Genomic DNA, 12,480 nt, shown 5'->3' with positions numbered 1-12,480 from the left:
TGATCTCAGTGAACAGCTCCTCTCTGTTATCGTGTGCTTATTTTCCTTATCGCTGTCGTCTCCTCGTTGCGGCACGCGCAAGAGCATCCCCCATTACCCCTCCAATGACGGGCGTTTTTCTCATTGATGCCGAAGTCCTGCCGGCTTGAACGTTTCACGATGCCTGTACGGCTAGCACAACTTTTCCTTTGAAAGTGGCGCTATAGTGGCATTACCTGTTCGGTGCCATTACGGTAACACCATGCTGTGGGCCACGCCACTTGCTGATATGACACAGGTCAAAATAGCTACGTTGCTCGTGTGCTTCAGTTGGCTACTGGTGCGGCTAATAGCGGCTGTGATACTAACTTTTCTTGATGGTGCTAGCTATGCACCATATTTATCATTTTTAATTACAAACTGGCATGTTTCTTCAAATCCTCAAATCTAAGCCGACCCTAGAGTTTGGTATATGATTATTCGAAAAATACTATCAGCCTAGATTTGAATAAATGCAGTATCTGACTTTTTTACAGCTGCAGTGGAAAAAGATTTGCATGTACCGTTATCAGTGACAGAGCGAAGAAATCGCGGCACGTGGCACTCTTGTTCCCAAGCATGCTGATAACAAGAATACCAGGCACCCGTCCTTTGAAACATGAATTGTGCCTGGCACTCGTAACCACCGTGCTCGGGAAGAAGAGCATCCTGTGTTACAATATTCCTGCTCCAGTCATTAATCACTTGTGCTGCACTTATTCTGTTGCAGCTGTACCTCTGTCTCAGTCTAAGTGATGTAACAAGAATCCCTATGCACTTGTCATATGAATATCAACGATAAACCTATATTTTCTATTGTCTGCTACTGGAGCTAAAATATTTTCACAATGGTTGCAAAAAGCATGCTGGCATGCTCAAGAATTGTTGATAAGCTGACTGATAACTGAGAGTATTAAGAGCATAGTGCGAAGCCACAAACGACATATCTTAGCATGTGCAGCTTTTTATCATGGCAGCGGTTACACCATCCATCATGTATCACAAGTTGCCCCTCCTCTGTTTGCATTTTATTCTGCCGTGATAGTACACTACACTCAACTAAGGGGCAGTGTATTTCGTGCACAGAATTCTGGAATTGGCGACAGTAATGGGCGAAGTTAGAGTGGTCACAATCTTATACCAGTGCCACACGGACACAGAAAATGACATCAACTTGCTTGTGCCTTAAACTTTAAGGCCATTTGGGGGGTGCCACAGGGACATGCTTAGTGGCATTAAAGCTTAATGCTGTTCGTGACGTAGTGCGTTCTCATAACTCAATGGACCATCAAATGCATACTCTCGTTCCCAATGTCTCCACATTCCGACGAGACTAAACGAATTCTTAGTGAAAAATAATTAATATATTCTTCAATTTTTTTTAAAAAGAACTCTTTTTCGTGGCATAGTGCGTTCTTACAATGATTGCAACTCACTTGGTCGTCGAATACGTACTCTCGTTTCCAATGTCCCTGTCGTGAGCACATTCTGACGATATTAGCAAACTTTTAGATAAAAACAACTAATGTATTCTTCACTTTTTTTAAAAGGAGCTTTTTATTTTCGTAGAGATCAGAAGGCACGCTCTTGTGGCTATGTACAACTACAGCACTAATCGTGAGCGCATTAGCCAGGAGAAGCTGTTCGATTGCACGGCAGCGATTCCTTGCCTTGTTGGCAAAGCCTTCGAATTTCTCGACGATATTTGACTCGAAGAAGCACATACGCCACAACAAACTGGAGCACATGGTCAAATTCTTTAGGATCGCTGCTTGAAAGCTGTTAACCTTTGAGTGCTATTTCTCGTTTTTTAATGCTTTGGCTACGCTATGGATTGGCCGTCGAGCTAGCTTGGCTTCAGTTTATGGCTGAGTGCAACAACAACATTCCTGAAATAAACTACATAAAACGTGCCTATTAATGTTTCTCACGCCATTTCTTAAACGTTTGCTCTCTAGATAACTGTTTTTATTGTATTACGGTTGGCAAGCAAACTTAACAGTTTCACTGCAGCTATCGCCATCGCGACGTTTAATGTCATTAAGTATGCACGTGTAGCAGCGACCGAAATATAATGGCATTAAGAAACTTTAGGTCTTACACTTTTAATGGCATTAACCTCGCCTTTGTCGCATGGGTATTAGCCCTGTAGTCTTTTTCACATGTGCCAGGTGGCCAAACGCACATGGGAGCTTTGAACTGCTGCAGCCGTAGAGCTATTAGCACCATTAAGTGCAGCAAGATTTTGCCTAATCAATGTTGAAATATTAATACATAATTTTTCTGAACTGAAAGTAGCTTGTTATATTCACTTTAGAAATTTTTTTTCATTAAAGCAAAATTTTAAATGCATGTCTTTCTATAAGAGTTTTAAGTGGAATTACAGTTGTGCTTTGTTAGATCCATTAGTAAGAGTTACGAAGGTATAACTGTAGCCACGTTTACATGAACACAGTAGAGAGCGTATCATATTAATGTACCTCATTGTATTTACTCATACGCCACTGTTTACATGAATGCACATTTTCTTGTTGAGCCAGTTAATGTCATCTGGTGTCATATTTGAAATTTAGCGCTCATTTCCGATGAGCGTGCTTTTGCTGTTGCATTGTGAAATGCACTGAAGGCAACTGGCTGAGTGTCTGGCAGGTTCTGCTTCATTTGTCCGTGTTGACAAGCTTATGCACTGTTTTTTTGTGTGGAAGGTTACCATATTCTATCAAGATCATAAAATTTCACGGTGTGCCCGCGAGTGTTACCATGTCCACTAGTAGCCTAGCGCAGCCGTCACAGCTTCTATCCCCTCAAAAGTCAATATGACTGTGTAAACACCAGAAGTCAAGTCTCACCTGTGTTAGTTGTGTATGCTGTTGACAAAGAAGGCACTGTTTCAACACACAGTTTAGTTGCTTTCATGTACTGACAAGTGAAAAGAAATCGCGCGGCCTGCTTCATAAGCTGTAATTTTTGGCCAGTTATCATCCAGCAGTGAAGCGTTCCTAGAATTTCTGATATGATATGCTTCTGTTTACATGGGCCACTGAAATGTGCATTATCCATCTCAAACTACCCCTGCTTTGCATTTGATGTGAAACGCCTTCCTAGCGAATTAGCCTGTTTACATGAGATGTAATATGCTTCTGTCACATTCATGTAAACGTTGCTTGTATATTACTGTTCGTGGTATTTTCATGTACTAATGCTGGAGAAGCTAGCACATGTCAGTGGTGTACCAAATCTGACTAATTCCCCATTTGCTTTATTGACAGGAGGATGGGAAGAAAGTGGACCAGATGTTGCAATCAATGATGAAGACCAAACAGACTATTGATGCCAAGATGCAAACAAGCAAATTTGCACTGTTTTCTGATGGCGGTGTTCTTTCTCCTGATGATGTTGAAAGGTCAGAGAAAGTTTTTTTTTAAACACGGATGGGGCATTTATCGTTTTTTTAGCTGAATTTTTTTTTTTCATTTCCTGCTAAATGACAAGTAGGAATTATTACTAATTAAAATTTTAGCTTGCTGTTTCTACTAAGTATTACCAACTAGTTTTACATTAACTCACAAAATAATATGAAAGCTTACCACCAAAATGCAGTCGAGCCCACTTATAACTATTCAATTGCCACGAAAATTCCATTGTTATAGCCGATAATTGTTACAACCAGTTTGCATGAAAAAAGATTAAAAAGGGTGATGGCATAGCTGTTGTGAGAAAACCATATTGGCGAGGAAGCCAGTGCCCCCTTCCCGACCCTTTTCTTCCATCTGGATTCTGATTGTGTTGACTCTGATTGTGTTAATTATGCTTCCTGCACTCTCTGATCACTTGTAACAAGCTGCAGCTTTTGGTAAAGAGGGGTCTTGGGCAGCAAGCGGCATGCGAGCTCTGCCAAGGCATCGCTTTGGTGGCCCCAAAGGGCCATTTTAAAAAATGCGGCAAGGTTGCCACGGCAGCCTCTCAGCTTGAGAAATCCAGAAGAAATGCTGGGGTAAGATTTCCATGTACGGTGGACTCTTGATAAACGGAAGTTGCTTTAACGTAACTGCCTCTTAAATGGCCAAACCTGGGCCTCTCACCAGGTCTGGCCATTTTGAGCTGCCAAGTGCAGAGCATACAGTGTGCGCTAACATTGTGTTTGTGAAGAAATACATCGCTGCGCGTTGCTGAAAGGTCTGAAATTTCAATCGGAACACCGTTTTCCTTTTCCCTTGCGGCGACCGGGCTCCAAGCTGGATGGTGACGTTCTCGTGTCCCTGTGCCTACGTACTCGTGTCCGCAGTGTGATGTCGCTCGTGGTGACACGTGACTTTGAAAATTATTCAAGGCAACATTTGTTATTTGTGTGATCTGTTGCTTGAATTGACGAATTGAAGTTATTAGAGAAATAATCAAACACACAAATGGAATGTGTGTGTGCTTTTTGTTTTACTTCGCACCGAAGCAAAAGAGCTGTACTTCCACTTTGTCTGCTTTTTCCCACGGTCGTGCAGTCACGTATGCAGGTACCGAAACTATGCCATTTTCTACTGTGTTCCAGCACATGATCATGCTCTGCGATCCGCTTGTTCTGCCTCAGTATTCGTGTAGCACTGAATTATACCGCTAGTCATGTGTCCTTGTGCACAGTGCGCAAAATCATGCGTTACGCGAAACCAGACAATCAGAACAGCTCGCGCGCGATGCCATCAGCAGAAGTGTGCAGCGCCGGGGAAAAAACAAAAAGACAGAAAAAAAATGAAGGCGGGGCCCCTGACGTATGCGTCACGCGATCCTCAAGGTCCGGTATGGGAGAACGCAGGGAAGGCATTTCGCTTGCGGAGGCTAGACGGGGCACGTGGAAAGAGTGTCTTTCTTGACAGTGGAGCTCGCCTTCTGAACAGCACTGAAATATTTCTATCTTGGCTATTAATGAGCCGATTTGAGCGAGTGAAAAACGTGAAAAATGTTTGCAGCTGAACGCTCCCTAGAGGACACGTAACAACTTCCAGCATATAACCAAAATTTGCCATGAGGCCTGGTGAGAGGTCTTTAAATGAAACATCACACTGATGGCTGGTTAGTTTTGTATTCATGGAATCGTAATCACCTTTGGTAGTCAGTAAATGGAACTCCTGATAAACGGAGCCAATTTCCCTGGTCCCTTGAGGTTCCATTTAAAGAAAGTCCATTGTACTTCTCACTGGCTTGCACGAGAAAACCCCATGTCCGTCAGCCTTGCTTGCTTTATGCGAAGCTTGCTGACATCCTTCTCCAAGGCATTAGCTCCACGTAGTGCAGCGGAATGTCCCTTGTCATTCAGAGTCATTCATGTAGCATTTGACAGATGGTAAGCGCCACCATCATTAGCTAGACTTGGCACACGACATGTCGCTGCGGCAAGTTCGAGGTGCGATCATTACATGGGAAAGAAAAAAAAAACAAAGCAAATTTTGACGACAAAATTCAGGGGTACAATCATTACGCAAGTAAATACGATAGAACCGCATTGCCGACAGTACAAAGTCTGCCTCATGTGTCGACCAGCAGCAGCAGTACTGCCGTGGTGTCAATTGCTTTTGTAGATACAAGCAGTTTTGCAAGATCTTGCGTAACTCGGCAGCGGACGCAGAGCAACAACACATGCAGCAGGGTTTCTCCAGCGCACGCTATCGCCCGTTTGCGCCGACACGTCTAGTGTTGAGCGCAGAAGTGATCGTATCTCATGTACCCAAAGGCAAACAATCGAGATTACGGCCCCTTCGCTCAAATCTACGTTCGGCGCTGAATCTGCACCCGATTCCTCTCCGGTGCCACCAAAGCAGCGTTCTTGAAGCAAGGGATGCATATTTCCTGACGATCACTCAATCATGGCCCGATGCATGGCACTCCATACTGCGACATCCATTTCTAGCGCCATAAACAATTCCATGTTGGTGGGACGTACATTTCCTTGTTTTTGCTGCATTTTTCTCACCAAGGCAAACATTATGCAGTGCACTGCCACGATCGACGATCATCGTTCAAAATGTGCATTCAGTTTGCGTTCAATTTCACCTCACGCGATTGGCCTAGACCGTACTGAGTCGTCAGCTGCAAGCATCGCAAACTGAACGTGTGTTTCGAACAACAATCTATGATCTCTCTTAGTAGGTGTGCACAAACCGTCATCACATGTGGTAGCAACATGCGTGCTGTTTCAAATGGGCGATCAACAAACAAGATGGCGGCCATGACATGTTTCCAGCGCACAAGATAGCAGCGCCCACACAAGTGTAATCTGATGGTATTTTATGCAATTTTAGTACAAAATAATCGCATCTTAGCATGTTTTGGTGCCTGCTAGCCCAACGGAGACTGACAAAGAAGCTTGAGAACAAGTTAAGGACCGCACAAAGAGCGATGGACCGAAGATTGCTAGGCATAACGTTAAGAGACAGAAAGAGAGCGGTTTGTATCAGAGAGCAAAGGCTATAGACGATATTCAATTTGACATCAAGAGAAAAAAATGGAGCTGGGCAGGTCATGTAATGCACTGGTTAGATAACCGTTGGACCATTAGGGTTACAGAATGGGTACCAAGAGAAGCGAAATGCAGTCGAGGACAGCAGAAGACTAGGTGGAGTGATGAAATTAGGAAATTCGCGGGTGCTAGTTGGAATCAATTGGCGCAGGACAAGGGTAATTGGAGATCGCAGGGAGAGGCCTTCGTCCTGCAGTGGACATGAAACATGATGATGACGAGCCCTACGCGAGTAGGTAATATGTGGGGTCACGTTCTGGTAAATTTCATTGATGCGCGATTGTAGTACAGTGATTGTTGCGTACAGGGATTGTTGCGGGATTTCGTTAATGTGGGTTTCAACTGTATGCACACTACATTGTGTGCTCTAAAGATGTAGCTTCAGGCTACAAGAAGAATTAGTCTTCTAAATGGGATAGGCACTGATGTATCAGAGTAAATGTTTTGCTGGGTGTGCAATATTTGTATGGTCGACTCCCATTAATTATACGCTGCATTCCCGGCAAAATTGATTGAATTATCTGGCAGGTCGAATTAAGATGCAGAAAGAATGCAAGAGCACAATGCCTATTCATTTGGCAGTATTTGCCCTATTCTAACACACCCCCGAATTGAACGCGCGCCCACTTCCTATGTGTCCAAATGAGAAAACTAATGTAGAAATGACAGTTAAGCACCCAAATGAAATAGAAATCTAACGTACACCTTATTTTTTAGCTAGAAAAACTGTTGCATTATGGCAGCCAGTTTCCTGGAGCCAGCTTCACCACACGGTGTTTTAAAAGTCAGCTCCGCCGCAATACATATGGGGTATGCAGTAAAGCATATCACCATTGCGAAGGCTGTTTTGGTTTTATGTCTGACTGCAGCGGGCTGGAAATTTCCTGTCCATTCTTTTTTTTCTTCTTAAAGAAAGGCACTTTAGAATCGGGTAGCTACCGTGATATACAGTTGTTGCTTCAAAACTCCCTAGCGTGGCCTGAAAATAGGTGTTTTTGACTGGAAATGACATGTGTTCAACGCATTCACTGTCTCCTTGAGCTCCACCAAGGCAGATGCTGCCACTAAACAGGCTGCTATCAGGGTTAGATGCATGTGTACGGACTAGTCAAGTTTAAATTATACAGCAAACGACAATTTTAGGGTCGAAATAATGAAAGTTTGGGGCCCATGGAAATGCATGGGTGCCTGACGGGACCTTCGGTTGAGATCGAATTAGGTAACAGAAGTCTACTGTATCTTAAGAAGATGAAAGAACAAAGAAAATCTGCCATATAGTTTTAAAATTAATACAGTGGAACCCCGTTCATACGTTTTTCACCGGACCGGGGGGAAAAAACGTAACAGCCGGGAAAACGCAACAGTGAGGAAAGCTCCGAAAATGAATGAAAAAAGTGCAGCTTCAACTATAGACAATTTATTTCCACAGAGTGCGCTTAGAACTTTAAAGAAGTCTAGAATGGTGGCTTGCCGTTTCTTTCGCTCGCTAGAAATCACCACACGTTTCTCAATAGCCTGGAAGGCTGCATTGCTGTCAGCGTCGCTGTGAGGTGCGACGTACCTGCGGAGGAAGTCCAGAGCCGCGACGGCTTCTCCAAAGCTAGGATTTGGCAACTCCCCGGCATCATGCGGTTCGTGCTCCTCGTCGTCACCGCGCCACGGCAATGGCAACGGACGAAGGAATATCCGCGGGAAATGTTGCCCTCTTTGGCGTAATCATGCTAACGTGCTAACGATTGTTTAGTATTGCTGCGGAGCGCGCGCGTCCGAGCAGCCCGGTTGCGCGCGGCGCGGCGTGGTTTCGCAAAAAATGTAAACAAGACAGGAGAGCTGGCCCGATAGGTGGAGCAACGCCATGAGCAACGCCAACTTCCGGCTTCACTTTAGCTTCACAAAGAGTGACGTCAGGGCCTCTCCCGAGTTTCCTTCCTCCGTGAGGCGACCCGTCCAAAAACCATGCGGTGACCCAAACTCTATGCGGTGACCGTAATCACAGTGATGATAGTGAGAGCATTTTTCACGAATGGCCACTTAGTGGCGGCTTCTCGAACTGGCGTGCTGCTTCTTGCAGCCAGTTCCATAGCCAAGCCCGGCCAAAACTCGTCAAAAGCCAGAATGGCGGTTGGAGCGCGTTGCCTACTTTAGCCCAGGCGGGTTCGGGGCGCTACGTTGCGACGTATCATGCGGGAACGTTTTCACAGCTACTACATAACAGCGGGGTTTCTTATACATTGGATCCTATGGAAGCTATGCCAGGACCGGATGAAAACGATGTAGCAGCCGGGAAAATGCAGCAGTGAGGAACGTAACAGCGGGGTTCTACTGTATACAGTCAAACCTCGATATATCAAACAGCGCAGTGATTGCGAAATAGTTTGATATAGCCAGAATTCGATGTATCAGATCATGTAAAAAACTTCTGCAAATCAATCAATGAACCAATCGAGGATCGTTTTTCGGAATGTGCGTTCGGTTGTGCCGCGTGCCGACTAGGCCGTGCCAACTTCGTCAACCGGGAACACACGGTCGGTTGCGCCGCACACAATTAGCCTAGGTCCCACCGAAGCAGCTGCATGCTTAAACACGGAGTCCTCAACATAGCCTAAACGATCCACAAGCGATAGGCCGGTGTCTTCTATTGCGTCGCAGTAGCGGCGTGGAAGGGCCAAAGCAGCTACAGCCTCAGTTGAAGTCGGGAGCGGCGCAACATCAGCGCTTGTGGTATGAACCTCAGCAGCATCATCGTTTGGCCGTTATTTCCGCTGCGATCCCCACGTCCGTCAATCGAAAGATTTTGAAAAACTGTCACTAACAAAGTGTTAAGTTCCGTCTGCCAAGGCATCTATGAATGAGCCCAGTGAGTGCGTGCTATCGCGTGCCTTTGCAGATGCAAACCGCCAGTTCTCACGAGACGCGGCAGGCGCAGAGCACCGCACGGAGGAGTCAGTGCGGCAAATGCAATGCGTCGTTGATGTTGTCGAACTAGCCAAGCTGCCCTCAGTGTACGCCACTATGTTCAAATAGCGCCCTTGGCACGATCGATGTGTGTAGCCATAGTGCGCAGCAGTTGGGAACGCCCATCACGCCACTGCTATCTTCGAGGGTGTTGCGGGAGAGCTCACCGCCTGTCAACAGAGCGCACGTGGTCTGGGGTGGCGGAGTTCGATATATCCATTTTACGTCCCACCCCATTTGAAATAAAAGATTCAAAATGCATGTGATTTTCCAGATGGTATAGGAAGTGTTCCATACAGTCGAACCCACTTTTAACGATACCGGTTTTAACAATATATCGGTTATAACTGTGAGAAGCTGCTGCACTGTCAACTTTTGTATATTTTCCATGGTGACATAGCCCACTTACTACGATGCCCCAATGCCGCATTATTGGTTATAACGATGCAGGGCTGCTGCTGGGTGTCCAAGTCTAAAGGTAGTCAAATGCAAAATCCTTGAAAAAGAAAAAAAAAAGAAAAGACATTCGAGTCGCTGCATGATTGGCCCGTGCTCTTGGGACAAAGGAATGACAACACAGTAGTGCAAACAATCACAAGGGCATTTATTGCACCTTTCATAGACCAATGCCTGCTAGCCGAGTTGCTATCCATAAAACATGCCAATGGGCGCGCGACAAATCACGGAAGTCCGACTCACCGCAACCGCATAGCTACCGAATATGTTCGCCCCATGCTGGGCACCAACGCCTGGTCGTTCGCGGGTACGGTCACGCAAACGGTGGCGCGTTCGAACGATCGTGTTCATCCATTCCGGGGTAGGCCTCACGAGACGGTTTCGCAGAAGCATGAATTAACGCTTGCGCAGAACGTCCGCGCCGCTTGCCGATCCCGAGCCAAAGAGGAAGAGCCTTCTCCTTTTTGCGCCCAAGTAACCCCGCCGTTAGGTGGCGTTAGCAGAGCAACACTCGCGCCATCTCTCATGCTACCCTGCAAGCATAGTGACCGCTGCCGTAAAGCCACGCGGCGAAGCCGGATTACAGGAGACAGGAGCTATGCGGGCAAAAAACATATCAGGGGACACGTGAGAGTCGCGCACCCCAACACCGTGCAACCCTCTCTCCCATCGCACTTCCACCCCTTTGAACACAAATGGGCTGCACTCAAGCTCTAAGCCTCCCCACCCTCTGAAATACGAATGGATTGCCCCAACTGTGCCGCTAGCAGATTGCTCGCATGTTGGTCGCTGGCTCATCATTCAGTGCAGTTCTGCAAATAGCTTAATTGCTCACGTTCGTCTTTGTTGGTTGCATCGAAATCGTTCCTGGCCACGCGGTTTCTCAGCCTCACTTGACTCGCAGCCGAAATGGAAGTTGGCTGATCTGCCCGCTGATCATCGGCAATGCACAACGTCGCCCATCAAAAGAAAGCACACGGCTATAGATTTGGAAACTAAGTGCTTCTAACCAATGAGACGATCGTCGCGAACATGCTTGCATCAGATAGTGACGGCGACGACGGCAGCAATGACGCGGTAGGGCAGGCTGCCTCAACATCATCGTCACAGAAGGCCCAGCAGATGATTCTGTCTCTCCGGGGCTTAGTTTTCGCAAGCAACCTTCCACTGAACTACATGGAACACTTGGATGCTTTGAAGAAGGATGTCGGCAAGCTTCAAGTAAAGCATGCAAGGCTGATGGACATAGGATTTTTTCGTGCAAGCCAATGAGAAGTGCGTGGCGAGATGCTTGTGGTGAATTCGCCTCAGCGTTTCTCCTGGATTTTTCGTGCTGACAGGCTGCCGCGGCAGCCTGAAGCAATGCCTCATCGGTGCGCGCATATTGCTTGTCACACGTGATCATAGCACAAGCAGTTAAACGATTTGGACACTATCAGCAGCTGCATGGAGGAAGGTGGTGGGGAACGGCACTGGCCTCCCTGCCATTATAGTTTTCTCAATGGCTCTGCCATCCCTCTATTTTCATTTTTTCATGCAACCCGGTTATAACAATTATCGGTTAAAACATTGGAATTTTTGTGGCACTTGAATATTGTTATAAGTGAGTTCGACTGTGTATGGAATAATTCGATATATCCATTTTCGGTATATCGAGGTTTGACTGTAGTAATAAGACTGAAATATCAACCTATGATGTAAAAGGCTTGGCATGTTAAGAGAATAAAAAATGATTCTTATAATGCACTTTTACAAAGCTAGGTTTTTAGTAAATTTTAGGCCGATAATTCCTGTTCCCACCTAAAGGGGCCCTGAAGCACTTTTTATCGAAGTCGGGAAATGCATTTGAACTTATATTAGGCTATTTCAGAAATACTTCTCCGGCAAAAAGTTCTTCAATGCATTCGGCAGAAGTGCGAAGGCTATGGCAGACCAAGGTGGGCCCACAATGCTCCTCCTGTTGAACGTCACTGTGACACACAGTTCAAATTTGATTTTGGATATTCACGTTGACGCCACTATTTCCGATTTTGACGCCTACGATTCGACAAATGCAGTTGTCCACGGGGAGCTGCAGTGCGCTCAACCATTGGACTCGTCGCGGCACCTCGTAGTGGCCACGATAGCTGCATTACGTAGCATACCGCAACTACATGCAGCCATGCGCTGTGCACGACTACATAACTTGGCTGAGATGTTCACAGCAGCATATGCTATCCACACACTTTGTTTTTTCATCAAGCCCGAGGGGTGGTTCAGGGCCCCTTAAGCAACTGTTCATGTTGGATTTATGTATCTTGATTCAGTCTGAAGTGCATCCTCTGACATTTATTTTGCCACCTTTCTCTCTTTCTTTTCTGCCTGGTGAACGTTCGTTTATTTTTTCTTTATTATGTTGTTTTCTGTTGTGGACGATTAGAAAGTACGAAGTTAGCAAGATCTTAAGTTGCTCGTACCACCAATGGTGTGGAAAACATGGTGTGCGGTACAGAAAGTCATGTGCGCTCACCTCGCGCAGACACGCACTTGTGCCACTGCTCGGGTTT

At 45.9% G+C, this 12,480-nt stretch overlaps 1 protein-coding gene across 2 annotated transcripts in view; it reads left to right on the top strand.

The window, feature by feature from the left end:
• LOC126548177 (ribosome biogenesis protein BMS1 homolog) overlaps positions 1-12,480 on the top strand; it is a 184,973-nt gene that overhangs the window by 54,450 nt on the left and 118,043 nt on the right. For both annotated transcript variants that reach the window (XM_050196311.3, XM_055063180.2), the window contains one exon: positions 3,288-3,421. In XM_050196311.3, coding sequence (XP_050052268.1) covers positions 3,288-3,421 — 134 coding nt within the window. The remainder of the gene's footprint in view (positions 1-3,287; positions 3,422-12,480) is intronic.

Source organism: Dermacentor andersoni, chromosome 1, assembly GCF_023375885.2.
Source record: "Dermacentor andersoni chromosome 1, qqDerAnde1_hic_scaffold, whole genome shotgun sequence".
Taxonomy (NCBI): Eukaryota; Metazoa; Arthropoda; class Arachnida; order Ixodida; family Ixodidae; genus Dermacentor; species Dermacentor andersoni.
The sequence above is the reverse complement of the archived record's forward strand: the minus strand, read 5'-3'. Positions and strand labels throughout refer to the sequence as shown.